The sequence below is a fragment of the Propithecus coquereli genome, unplaced genomic scaffold, assembly GCF_000956105.1.
Source record: "Propithecus coquereli isolate 6110/MARCELLA unplaced genomic scaffold, Pcoq_1.0 Scaffold51, whole genome shotgun sequence".
Taxonomy (NCBI): Eukaryota; Metazoa; Chordata; class Mammalia; order Primates; family Indriidae; genus Propithecus; species Propithecus coquereli.
The window spans coordinates 5,679,485-5,690,858 of record NW_012150952.1 but is presented as its reverse complement, the minus strand read 5'-3'; the positions used below and the strand labels follow the sequence as shown (position 1 = coordinate 5,690,858).

At 40.2% G+C, this 11,374-nt stretch overlaps 1 protein-coding gene across 4 annotated transcripts; it reads left to right on the top strand.

Annotated features, from left to right (window-relative positions):
- Window positions 1-3,825: 3,825 nt before the first annotated feature.
- On the top strand, window positions 3,826-10,585 carry ZNF24 (zinc finger protein 24). Of its 4 annotated transcripts, none has more exons than XM_012656599.1 (4): window positions 3,826-3,925; window positions 7,036-7,538; window positions 7,791-7,938; window positions 9,766-10,585. In XM_012656599.1, the coding sequence occupies exons 2-4, from the start codon at window positions 7,119-7,121 to the stop codon at window positions 10,302-10,304; spliced, it is 1,107 nt and encodes a 368-aa protein (XP_012512053.1). In that variant the 5' UTR covers window positions 3,826-3,925; window positions 7,036-7,118; the 3' UTR covers window positions 10,305-10,585. The 4 variants fall into 4 exon arrangements, with proteins under 4 accessions (XP_012512053.1, XP_012512054.1, XP_012512055.1 ...); XM_012656600.1 differs by having other exon boundaries at window positions 3,878-3,949; XM_012656601.1 differs by lacking the exon at window positions 3,826-3,925 and adding an exon at window positions 4,147-4,385.
- Window positions 10,586-11,374: the final 789 nt, after the last annotated feature.

The following is an 11,374-nucleotide window of genomic DNA, read 5'->3' as shown; positions in this document are numbered from 1 at the left end:
CACGAATATTTATAGTAGCTCTGTTTATAATCACCCAAATCCAGAAACGGCTCAAAAGTCCTTCAGTGGTTGAATGGGTAAACAAACTATGATACATACAGGTAGAATACTACTCAGCAATACTCAGCAAAAAAAAAAAAAAAATGGAATGAACTATTAATATATGTAACAACGTAGATGAATCTCAAAAGCATTGTGATGAAATGAAAGAAACCAGTCTTAAGAGATGACATATGCTATGCTTCCATTTTTATTACATTCTGGACAAATCAAAACTATTGTGATGGATGATAAATCAGCGGTTGTCACAATTAGGGATGTGGCAAATGTGTGAGTTTACCGTGATAGAGTTTTGTGGAGTGATGGAACTATTCGGTATTATGATTTTGGTGGTAGTTTCCCAAATCTATACATGTGTTAAAACTCACAGAACTACGCCCCTGACAAAGCGCCAATTTTCCTGCATGTTAATGTTTGAAAAGAGCAGAATTCCATAAATAGAGAACAAATAATAGAACAAATAAAACCAAAAGTGGATTCTTTGAAAAATTAATAAAATTGATAAAACTTCAGCACACTTTGAAGCTTTGACTAAGAAAAAATAAACTAGAAATTACCAATTTCAGGAATGAAAGAGGAGACATCACTATAGACATTAAAAAAAAATGTTAAGAAAATATGAACACCTTTATGCCAATAAATTTGACAACTTAAATGAATAAGACAAATTTCTGGAAAGATACAAACTACTTCCCCTTACATGTGATTGACCAGAACTGAAGTACATAGCCATTCCTAGCTGCCAGGGAGGCAAAGTGTGTATTTGGCAAAGGGAAGCAGAATGGTCGGTGGATAGCTTAGCTCAATTACAATTTATTGCTTACAGCTGGACACATTGTCCCCGCAATACCCCCCCATCCAAAAAAATCAAGAGTGTATTAGAAGTAAGGGGAAGGGCTTTACGTAGGATGCTAACAAAGCTTGCCACAGTTAGGTTTTTAGTCACTTGCAATCAAAAGACTCCTGGTGCGCTTACTAGCTAAAATGGAGTCTTTAACCAGGGTACTTAAAGTGCCCAGAGGGAGATACTTTTGAGCTGAAGAAAAGGACTGAGACCTCCAAAATAGATGTTCAAGAAAAGCCTAGAAAAGATCAGTCTTGGATGGAATCTGATAACACCAAATCTGAAGGTCTGTGCTTTCCTTCCAATGTGAAAACTTTTCTTACTGTCTTCTTCCATCCCAGGGGGCCTCCCTTCACTCTCAGCACACTACCTCACTTAAGTACCCTTGCTGGTGTTCTGTCCTTCTCTACTGTACCACTTCTACACCACCTTGTGAATACTTGTTTTCTTGTCTGTCTCCTTAACAAGATGGTAATGCTAAAAGAAGGAACCATGACTTCATTTTATTCATCTTTAGATCTCTGGCACCGAGGTAGTATTTGTCTGATTGTTTTTTCTGTTTGTTTTACCATTAATTATGAATCATGTTTGGTATCAAGGCAAGACATGGTTGAAAAATTTGGCTGGTAAAGAAATGAGCCCTTTTTGGATTTAGCTAGATTATTACTTACATAGACAGTGAGAGCAAAAGCAAGTGCCAGCTCCCAATGAACTTTTGTCTCACACGACAAAATGATGACACCAAAACCAAAGGGGCCAGGTGACTACAACACAAGTTGTGGAACACCTTGTTGCTGAGGGGCTAACACCATGCTACGGCTAATCCTTGTTATACAGCCGGCAGCTGTACTCTAGGGGGGTGAGGCAGAAAGGCTCATCAGAACCCATGAAGGAATGAGAAACTGCCTCATGACAGCCTCCTTGGAAGACAGGAAGCTGAGTGGGAAATGGCCCTTGTAGTAGCTGCTCACAAGCCTCCCATGCTCTTATGTTCCAGGAGGATCTTATGTTCAAAACTCAGAGCAGCTGCAGTTCAAGCCTTGCCTATGTGGCCTATGTGGATACGTGCCAGGTTGTCAGGCACTGGTCTGAACTGCTGCCTCCATTCAGATTGCCCAGAGGAACATGATATTCTATCTTGACTAGATCTTTAAGATGGCAACAAGAGCCACCATTCAGGAAAAATTCCACATAGTGGGGCTCAGAAGGATGATGTTTCAAAGTGGGTTTTATTAGTCCCTGCCTTCAAAAGAGTAACTTAGTGAGGAAAACCTCATTATGGTTTCCATTTACCATCTCTAAAAGAATTAGGAATAATAGAACAAGCAATCACGGCCAAAGGGTTTTGTAAAATTTTGCAACTAAAATATGTTGCAAAAACTTCCCAAGTTTTTGTCTGATGTTTATCATTTTTGTTTTCTAATGTTAATTAGATGTAAAACCTCTTAAAGTAAAAAAAAAAAAATGCCTTGAGCTAGCCTTTAAAAGAGGGAACGGATGGGCAGTAGCCAAGCAGGAGAATGAAAAGGCTGGATTTCTGAAGCCTCCTACAATGAAGAGACGAATGTAGGGGGTGGGTGTGCCAGGAAGGGGGTGGTTATGGGAAGATGAGCTCTGGTCACAGTGAAAAGTGGTGCTATACCATCAGCTACTCACTCGTGTCATTCCCAAATCCTGAGCAGAGGCTGGGGGCACTTTGCTGAGGGCACTTTCCTGAATGAGGCAAAAAGCCTCAGCTTTAGGATCTTGAAATGCTTCTAGAAGGCTGGACCTACACTTCTAACAAGACCTTAAATAACAGAGCTCTTTTGTGTGGTGTCTGATGCCTGACATGTGACCTAGCAGAGGCAGCAATGTGATCAGCCCACAATTCATTCATTTATTCAACAAATATTTATTGAGTTCCCTGCGTACCAGGCAGTCAGCATCCTGGGAGTGGGTGGGGTTTCTGTGGTGAACAAGACAGACAAGATCCTTGCCCTTATGGCACTTACGGACAAACCAAAAATCATGGAAGTAAATAAATGAGATCACTTCTAATAGTGCTATGAAGGGTGGGGAGGCTTCCAGGAGGAAAGGCTGTCAGTGAGGTTGAGGATCCTGGGCCACAATGAGCCTAAGAGCTGAGGTCAGATGGGGTGATAGGCAACAGACCACAGGGGACCTTGCAGGTCAATGTAGAGAGTTTTTATGCCATACTTAAGGTAATGGGCATCCACTGGAGACTTTTAAATTGGGGGATGAAGTGGTCCTATTTGTTTTTAAATGATCACTTCAGCAGCTGTTTTATGGTTTAAAATGCCCAGCTTGACGTTTGAAGATGATCATGCATTCTGCAAATTCACTGTGACGTCACTGCCAAAGTTCTTAACCTGTCTCATCCAGTTTCCCTGACAGATCATAAAAGCTCTCTAGCACAACCGGTGGGAGCCAAAGGTTTGAGTCATGTCTTGGTTTCAAATCTTGCTTCCCACTTATAAGTTGTGAGCTCTTGGCAAGTTATTTACTGTACTTGGGACTCAACTGTCTCAGCTGTGAAATGGGGATAATAAAAGTTCCTACATTATAGGGTTATTGTGAAAAATAAACGACATATAAAGCATGACGATGGTGCCTGGCACAATGTAGTACGCTTTCATAAATATTCCCTATTATTAGTTCTTTCAGAAGATTATTGTGAGGATCACACAAGATAATGCGTGTGAAAGGGTTTGTGCAACTGTAAGGACTATCTTAATAGCAGAGTCTTCTCTTTTTCTTTTCTTTTAAACGAACAGAGAACGCTGGGGTGTTCGAGGAGAGGCGGGAGGCCAACCACAGCCTCAATGCGGTCATTGTCGTCGGGCTGCCCCTCCCCCGCCCGGAGCGCATCTCCATGGCAACGCGGGCTTTGCCTCTCCCCGCCTCCTCGGACCCGCAGACCGGAAGCAGTCCACGCCGGGGGCTTCTGGGAAACGGCTTGCGAGCGGCGTTTCTGCGTCTGCCGTGGACAGCGAAGCTGTTGCGGTTCCTGAGGCAGAGGTTTGCGCCGGAGTAAAGGGAACGGTATGAGGGGGAGGAGGACGCTGAGCTAGGGTCTGCGGACCTCTTAGCAAGAACTCGTGGGGAAGCCTGGCGGGGACCTTCCTTGGCTTCCTGGGCGGCGCGGGGCACAGGCCGCGGTCTCCGCGTCCACCAGTTGGAGGGCGGGGAGGGGTAGGCGGGAGGCCTCATCGGCTGTTAGGCATCGATGGAGAGCCCTCCCTCCCCTGTGTCCTCTGCGACCCTCACCTTCCCCCTCCCCCATCTGCTGGTTTTGTTCTATTTCGAGGCCTTGGCGTCTCGCGGAGGTTTCTGGGAGTCGTTTCAGGCGGAGGTGGGGACAGGGCGGACCTTGCGCTGGGGCTGTTGGGACTTGTAGTCCCGCGGGCCGTGGACGGAAGTGCCGTGGCTCGGACGCGGTTGTCGCAGGGTGGCCTTTGGTCGTCTGAAATCCGCCGCCGTGAGTGCCGGGCAGAGGGCCCCGGAGGACCTTGGGCTAGGGTCGGGGTACACAGCGGGTCTCTTCAGGAGTGAGGTGGGGATCATCTGAGACGAGGTACCCTTGCCAAACACTGTCGGGACCGTGGGCTTGCCCTCCTGGCACTCCCCTCCATGCCCACGAGCAGTGTGCGGTATAACATAAAAGGAAGAGATTTCTTTTTATGTAGAAATGCTTGAGCCATTGATAAGATAGGGTCCTGGAATAGGAAAGAATGAATTTGTTGTCTCGACCCGGTTTATAAGGCCACCACACTCCGGAGTGTTTAATTAAACCCATGTGTGTTACCTGTCTGATGAGGTCTTTTATGATTTCTAGTCTTTATCTTGATCGGGTTACAGTAAGTTTTAAGTTGTAATTGTTCAGTTTCTGGGTCCTGAATAAATACATAGATTAGCTGCATGGTTCATTCCTAGTGCGTGTTGTAAACAGTGGCACGGGCATGACAGTGCAGATAGTAAGGAAAGGATCAGAAATAGCACAAATTTCCCTGAAGGTAGAACCTGTGAGTCATCCAGTGTAAGGACAAGATACTGGGCTACTGCAAGAAGGTGGTTATGAGAGTGCCTTTTCTTAATAAAATTTCTGGAATTAATGCTTATTATTATACATGTATTTATGGCGTGGTGGATGACTGATATTTGCAAATTATGCAAAGTAATATATTTTTCAATATTATGTAATCTGTTTTTCCATATATTACGCGATTTTTTCCCAGTATCATGTGATCTATTACTGAGGAAAAGAACATTTTTTTTCACATATATTTTAAGTCCAAGGAGTTCTTAAACATCTTTAAAATATCTTTTAACTTTTTAAAAAACATTTTGTAAAGAAAATTACTTTTAAGCAGGTAATTAAAAAAACAGCTTTTAATCTTGAGTTGACCTAAGTATGTCAGGGAACACCAGTCCTGAATTGCAAACAGTGTGTTCCAGGGTCAAGCACATTTAGAAAACACTGAGTTGGGCTGGTTCTTAATTGAATTCTTTTGATTATTGAGATAAGGTTTGTTGACTTAGTAGGTCGTATATTGGCAAGTTTTTTCTGTAAAGGGCCAGAGAGTAAATATGGTCATGCATCACTTAAAGACAGTAATACTTTCTGAGAAATGTGTTAGGTAATTTCATCGTTGTGTGAACATCGTAGAAAGTACTTCAAACCTATAATATAGCCTAGTAAACACCTAGGCTATATTGTATAGCCTGCTGCTCCTACGCTACAAACCTGTACAGCATGTTACTGTACTGAAGACTGTAGGCAATTTTAATACAGTAATATTTGCATATCTAAAGATAGGAAAGGTACAGTAAAATATGATGTAAAAGGTAAAAAAAAGAAAAAAAAAAAAAAGGTACACCTGCATAGGGCACTTAACCATGAATCGAGCTTGCAGAACTGGAAGTTGCTTTGGTAAGTGAGTGAGCGGTGAGTGAATGTGAAGCCCTATTGTAGACTCATGGAGACTTATAAACACTGTACACTTAGGCTGCACTAATTTAAAAAATTTTTTTCTTTCATCAATAATAACTTTAGCATACCATAACTTTTTTATTTACAAACTTTTAAATTTTTTAAACTTTGACTCTTTTATAACACTTAGCTTAAAACACATTGTACAGCTGTACAGAAATATATTCTTTCTTTATATCTTTATTCTATAAGCTTTTTTTCTATTTAAAAATGTTTTCTTTTTTTACTTTTAAAATTTTTCCCTTAAAAACTAATTTACAAACACACATCAGGTTAGGCCTACACAGGGTCAGGATTATCAGTATCACTGTCTTCCACTTCCACACCTTGTCCCACTGGAAGGTCTTCAGGGGCAATAACTTTCACGGAGCTGTCATCTATGACAACAATGCTTTCTTCTAGAATACCTGCTGAAGGACCTACCTGAGACTGTTTTACAGCTAACTTTTTTTTGTAAGTAAAAGGAGTACACTCTAAAATAAAGATAAAAAGTGTAGCATAGTAAATACATAAACCAGTAACATAGTCATTTATTACCATTATCAAGTATTAGGTACCGTACATAATTGTACGTGCTAGACTTTTACATGACTGGTAGCACAGTATGTTTTTTTACACCAGCATCACCACAAACATATGTCTTACAGCAGCTACAGTGTCACTAGGCAAAAGGAATGTTTTGGCTCCATTTTAATCTTATGGGACCATGTTGTATATATGGTCCGTTATTGACTGAAACATCTTTCGTGTAGTGCATGATTGTATGAGGTTTTTCAGGCCATATAGTCTGTTGAAACTACCCACCTCTGCCCATTCTGCCATTGTAGCATGAACTATCAATGAATAAAATTACTTATGGACATGTAAATTATATCATTTGCTCATGTCATGAAATATTCTTTTTGGTTTTTTTAGCCATTTAAAATTGTGAAAACTATTCTTAGTACAAGCATTGTACAAAAATAGGCAGCAGACTAGATTGGGCCATGAGCTATAGTTTGCCAGCTCCTGGTATAGGTTATTGATTGGAATTTTTAACCCAGAAAAAGAATAAGATTATCTTTTACTTCCTTTATCAGCATAAGTCTAAATTCTGAGGCTATTTGGTCATTTATATATTTTTTTCCTTGTGCCTCAGGGTTGCCTGTGAAGAAAACGGGGTATTTCCCTAAGGCTTATATTCTGCCTTGATTGTCTTTTCTTGAAGTATTGTAAATCAGGATGTCTGCACAGTCAGTGGAAGAAGATTCAATACTTATCATTCCAAATCCAGATGAAGAGGAAAAAATTCTGAGAGTGAAGTTGGAGGAGGATCCTGATGGCGAAGAGGGATCAAGTATCCCCTGGAACCATATCCCTGACCCAGAAGTTTTTCGACAGCGATTCAGGCAGTTTGGATACCAGGATTCACCTGGGCCCCGTGAAGCTGTGAGCCAGCTCCGAGAACTTTGTCGTCTATGGCTGAGGCCAGAGACACACACGAAAGAACAAATCTTAGAGCTGGTAGTGCTAGAGCAGTTTGTTGCCATCCTACCCAAGGAGCTACAGACTTGGGTTCGCGATCATCATCCAGAGAATGGAGAGGAGGCAGTGACGGTGCTGGAGGATTTGGAGAGTGAACTTGATGACCCTGGACAGCCGGTGAGCCTGCTTGTGTCACTTTGCTGGGTCAAAACCACTGGCATGGCAGTAGGCAAAGCTGTTGAATTAATTGCAGTCAACTAAGTTAGAATTATGTTTATGCCTTCTCCCCATTCCCCTACACCTCTCATGATCTGTGCTTCTTTGCCATCCAAGGCTTTGCAGTGTATGTTTTATTTGACTTCTTTTATGTGTTTTTAGTTCTGATTCTCATCAGAATTTCTTCTCTGAACCACATCTTACTGTTTCCAGGTTTCTCTCCGTCGCCGAAAACGGGAAGTGCTAGTAGAGGAGATAGTATCTCAAGAAGAAGCTGAGGGAGTACCAAGTTCTGAGCTTGATGCTGTGGAGAACCAGCTCAAGTGGGCATCCTGGGAGCTCCATTCCCTAAGGCACTGTGGTGAGGACCAGAACTCTTTGTGGGCTAGAGGGCGAAAAGAGAATATGAGCCTTGTGTCCAAAACTCTCCTTGTTCTTGTGGGGTGTCACTCTTAACCTGATTCCTCAGACATGGAAACACTATAGATCTTGATTATTTTCTCATAACAATTGATTTGCTAACCTCAGATCTTTGATTCCTAGCCATTGACATCTTCAGCCTTTTCTTTCCTTTTAACTTGTTTATGAAGACTTACCCATGTCAGACTAGCATTTGCTTTCCTTCGAGCCAGCACCCACCTATAGACCAGATCCCTTTGTTTTGCATGCAGTTTTGCTTGTCATTTGTTTTATGTCCTTTTACTTTTCAGTCTCCTGCCTAATTCTATACTGACTTGTATACTTTGAAACAGCCCAGTATATTCCTAAAACTGCTGGGTTTCTTTTTCATATTTATATGAATTAAAATCAAATTTTGTTCACATCTGTTTTGGGACTCATTCCTTGAGGGAGTTGGATATAATGCTGGTGTGCCACAGAATGAGGTCTCAGCAGTTTTTCTTCCCATCTGAAGGGATAGTGCTATACAATTAGAACTTCTAGGGTGGGGCTGAAGTCTGCTGAGAATCTGCAGTTTCATATGTTATATCGTACATTCTTCTGTGCAGTAAAGTTTGAGAACCACTATCCTTGATCATTGGAGGTGGCATTTTCTTGGGTAGAAAACTTTTGCTCTTTCTGATTTTGGAATAACTTTCCACATATTTTTAAATAGCCTCATTTCAGCACTCTGGTCTCTTCCACACTTGGGAAATTCCATTTTTTTCTGTGTGGTTTGTCTCCACTTAATCTTCACACTACTCTGTTCTTTGTCTTCAGGCCTCACTAACCCCCTCTAATCTTTCAGTTTCTCTCTCTGTCTCTCTCAGCTTTATCTTCTGATTTTATCCTTTTGTTAATCATCCACTGTTTTCCTCTTTTCTGAGGGCTGATGTTCACCCTGTATGAACTGTATCTTTACTTCTTAAGGCGTGAAGTTTCAAGAAAGTCTTAAATGAGACTTGCTCCTACCTCTGCCTGCAGGTGGATGATGGTACCTCATGTTGGTAATTTAGGCTTTTCTGGACCCAACTCACTGAGGCTTGGAAAGAGCCATTTTTCTAAGTACCGTGACAAATACTAAGCAGGGAAAGCTTCTTTTATTGGAAAATTTTTATTTATCAAGGGCATATTGAATTTTTAATAGTCATGTCTTGGGTTACACAGAATGCCTTCAGCTTATCTTCAGCCCCTTCTCGTCAGGACTCCCATGTTGTGCTTTTAGTCTAATCTTGGCTGTGACCTGCCTTGTCATGCTCATTTCAGAAATAGCCACTTTCTGACAGATTTATTTACTCTTTTGTATTTTGATGTGATTTCTGCCTTTCTTAAAGCAAAAGAACGTTATAATGATTTCCAAATGGCCAATTTAATTTTATTTTTCTTATTGCAAAATTTCATCCAGACCTAGGTACATCACTTTGACTGTCTCCCTACCATCTTACAATCTACCGTCTTTCTGCTCTTTTTTTTCTGACTACCATTTATAACCCACTTGCCCATGTTTTGTCCAGATAAAACCTGTTATGTCTTTATGTTGTTAGGATGCGGTTACCTCCTTAGCTTCATATTCAGTCATTCCATTTTTTCTCTTTTGAGAATAGGCAACTTTAACACCAGTTTTCAGAATGCTGTTTGTAGATGTGTGCAAGCTATTTACTTTTAGTTCATTTTTTAAAAAAATTTTTCTTCAGATTCCTTTTTTCCTGAATAGGTAATGAGTAATATTTGCATTTTCTGTTTATTTCAGATGATGATGCTAGGACTGAAAATGGAGCACTAGCTCCAAAGCAGGAGACTCCTTCGGCAGTAGAATCTCATGAAGCTCCTGGCATGCTCAATATAGGTGTTCCTCAAATTTTTAAATATGGAGAAGGCTGTTTCCCCAAGGGCAGGTTTGAAAGAAAGAGAAATCCCTCACGAAAGAAACAACATATATGTGATGAATGTGGAAAACACTTCAGTCAGGGCTCAGCCCTTATTCTTCATCAAAGAATTCATAGTGGGGAGAAACCTTACGGATGTGTTGAGTGTGGGAAAGCATTCAGCCGAAGTTCCATCCTTGTGCAACACCAGAGAGTCCATACTGGAGAAAAACCTTACAAATGTCTTGAATGTGGGAAAGCCTTTAGCCAGAATTCTGGGCTTATTAATCATCAGAGAATCCATACTGGGGAGAAACCTTATGAATGTGTTCAGTGTGGGAAATCCTATAGTCAAAGCTCCAATCTTTTTAGACATCAGAGAAGACACAATGCAGAAAAACTTCTGAATGTTGTGAAAGTTTAAGAAATTGAAAAAAAAATCAGCACTCAGGTCTTTTCTTCAGAAATGAAGACAAAATTTAAAACATGAAATGATACAGATAGTTTTTTCCCTACTGACTGTCACAAAATCTACTGGGAAATGTAAAAATTCTTCACTTACCATTATTATTTTATCTTGAAAGAAATGGTGTTGTACCTGCCTAGAAACTGAAATTTTAAACTTAATTCAGGTGTTAATGCCTAAATTTTCTGTGTAATGTTTATATTCTCTATTACTTTTCCAAATAATGAGCTACCTGATTCTTTATCCCTTTCTTAAAAGTTTCCCTTTTTTAGGCAAATTATTTCTGTGTTGATCATTGAAATGCTCTTTATAAGGATACATTCCCTTCTACATTAAAAGGCAACATAGGAATTACAAAGTCTGAAAACCACCTTAAACAATTTTAAAACCATCTTTTAAAAATTTGCCCTTCTGTTCCTTTTACTGAATTTGAATATGCATTTGAGAAAATAGAAGATAAAGGATGGCTAAAAGCCTCAAAGTAAAATGAGCCATAGATCTCAGATAAGTGATGCCAATAAAACATCAAAAAGTGAATGGGACACCTAGATGTGGGAAGATATACAAATACTTTGATTTAAGAATTGAAGTATGTCAAGAATTTTATTTAAATACAGTCATCTGCTGTGGGAAAACTCAAAAACCACTCATCCTATCTGTAATTTGGAGGCATCTTAACTAATGAAAATAATGTTCTCCCATATATCATTAAAAAGTAGACAGTCTGAACAATAAACAGTTGTAAAACTATGAAGGTGGAAATTACAACACTAGGGAAGAATTTGTAGTGAATGGCAATGTTGTAAGGACATATGTAAACACAAGGGTAATGGTCTGTCTTGGCTTTTAGAAAAAGACTTGAAGATCTAATTCATCATCATTTTGCCTTTATCTTTGTTAAGGACAGAAAATTCCATGACAGATATGCAACAAGTATCAGGTTTGCTATTTTTTATTCCTTTGGTACAAAAGGGTTGAATACCAGGCTAAAAAAGCAGCCATGCATTTATTATTAAACATTTTCTACC

Excerpts from the sequence above, each read along its gene's own strand:
- ZNF24 (XM_012656599.1), top strand. The coding sequence starts at position 7,119 with ATGTCTGCACAGTCAGTGGAAGAAGATTCAATACTTATCATTCCAAAT. Across the intron at positions 7,539-7,790 it reads TTGATGACCCTGGACAGCCG|GTTTCTCTCCGTCGCCGAAA; the intron begins GTGAGCCTGCTT and ends TACTGTTTCCAG. Across the intron at positions 7,939-9,765 it reads CCATTCCCTAAGGCACTGTG|ATGATGATGCTAGGACTGAA; the intron begins GTGAGGACCAGA and ends TGTTTATTTCAG.